At 41.0% G+C, this 1,992-nt stretch overlaps 1 protein-coding gene across 2 annotated transcripts in view; it reads left to right on the forward strand.

Annotated features, from left to right (window-relative positions):
• The window catches only part of LOC108241888 (ankyrin repeat and SOCS box protein 13), a 5,658-nt gene extending 4,142 nt beyond the window's left edge, over positions 1–1,516 (forward strand). Inside the window, exon 6 of one of the 2 annotated variants that reach the window (XM_017426365.3) lies at positions 1,308–1,516. In XM_017426365.3, coding sequence (XP_017281854.1) covers positions 1,308–1,435 — 128 coding nt within the window. In that variant the 3' untranslated portion in view covers positions 1,436–1,516. The other variant, XM_025008064.2, reaches the window with a different exon arrangement.
• The last annotated feature ends 476 nt before the right edge of the window (positions 1,517–1,992 follow it).

Below are 1,992 nucleotides of genomic sequence, written 5' to 3' on the forward strand. Positions count from 1 at the left end.
AATGTATGCAAAGTGACAACACTAATACATTCGTCGTAGCCTACGTTATGAAATATTTACATGAATCATTGATACAATTATGATAGAAACGATAGAAGAAAATATATCACGATAGACACTTTTCTATCGTCCCCACGATATGGATCGTTGTATCGCCCAGCACTATCACACACTCATAAAAACTTTATCTGAGATACTCTAACTGGTTTCATTTTTTAGAGGTGATAAAGTATACCTACTTCCATAGCTGCGTACACTCACCTCCCAGAATCCAGACCCATTAAAACATTTCTTTCTACCCGTATGGTCCAAATTTGGTGAGCCTGTGTGAACTGTAGCCTCAGTTTCCTGTTCTTAGCTGACAGGAAGTGGCATCCAGTGTGGACTGTAGCCTGTAAACAAACTCTACTGGAGATTTAAAGTTTTCTTCAACTGTGTCTTTCTCTTTCCTGCTCTTCCATGAAGCTCAGACTTGTGAAGGACCCAGGCAACAGTTATGTGTCCAGTCTCTCCCATCTCAGCTGCTGAAGCTTGGACCTCCTTCAGAGAGCTCACAGGGGTCTTGGTGGTCTTTCTCTCTATTATCCTTCTTCATGTTCACTCAGTTGGTGGATTTAAACCTCCCAAATTCCATCCATGTCTTAAAGATGGATTTAACAGCACTCCTGGGGGTGTTCAGAGCCTGGAAATCCTTTTTTATCCACTGTATTTAAACTGTAGATGGTGGAATATTTAACGTCTCACCAATTTTCTGCAGAGGAACATGATTCTGAAATTGTTCCACTATCTTACAGACTGGTGGACCTCTGCCCATCTTTACTTATGACAGATTTAGTCCTTCTAAAATGTTCTTTTTATACCCAGTCTTCTTACTGTTGCCATTTAACCTAATTAGTTGCAAAAAGCTCTCATTTATCTTTCTTATTCAGTCCACTTTTACAGCCAGTTGTTGCCTATCTCAGCGTTTTTGAGACATTGCTGCCAATATATATATTTTTTTCTTCCAAAAATGTGATATTCTTACGATGTTCAGTTATGAGTAAAATATGATTTTGTGAGATTTTTTCTTTTTTCGCATTTAACACAGTTCTAACTCATTTGGAATTCCAGAAGAGTTTTTTTTTTCCTCTGTCTTGAGTCATTCAATTGGGATTTCAGTCTTTTACAAACACAATACTTGAAGTTAGCTGAAGCTAACATCTTCCCGTTTGTTTTCAGACCTGAAACATAGTACCCTGCTTAACATCGTGACAAATATAAATATGTAAAGTCTTGGATCAAATGGTGTTGTGTTTTTTTGTGTGCAGCCACTCCGATGAGTCTGCAGCAGCTCAGTCGGTTGGCCATGAGGAGGAAGCTGGGCACCGCCGCTCTAAATGTCATCAGTCAACTGGACGTCCCAAAGCTCATCATTAGTTACCTCTGCTACCAATAAGAGAAGAGCAGATTCAGACCAGAACGTTTTAGTCTTTGACAGACAATTAAAGGTTACTGTGCCAAGCAGCACATCATCACATGCTTTAGTTCAAATCTGCACTTTAATATTCAGATCTGTAAGTATGAAGTTATGGAGTCTAAGACTTTAAACTGCACTTCTTTACTCTAAAAAGCAAATTGTCTTTAATCTTGTACAACTGTAGGAGCCATTCTTGTGCGCCACCAAAACCAAAGGTGGAGCATTAATGTTTTTTGCCTGTGTGTGTGTGTGTGTGTGTGTACTGCTAGCAGAACATCTCATGAAGCACTGAACAGATTTTAATGAAACGTCAACTCCATTTAAGATGGCCACCACAACCAACTGATCTTAGATTACGCAAACATGGCTATAACTTACAAATATCCATCTTCTTCCTCTTATCCGGGGTCGGGTCGTGGGGGCAGCAGCCTAAGCAGGGAGACCCAGACTTCCCTCTCCCCAGCCACTTGGGCCAGCTCCTCCGGGGGAATCCCAAGGCGTTCCCAGTCCCTCCAGCGTGTCCTGGGTCTTCCTCT

This window comes from Kryptolebias marmoratus, linkage group LG1 (assembly GCF_001649575.2).
Source record: "Kryptolebias marmoratus isolate JLee-2015 linkage group LG1, ASM164957v2, whole genome shotgun sequence".
Lineage (NCBI taxonomy): Eukaryota > Metazoa > Chordata > Actinopteri > Cyprinodontiformes > Rivulidae > Kryptolebias > Kryptolebias marmoratus.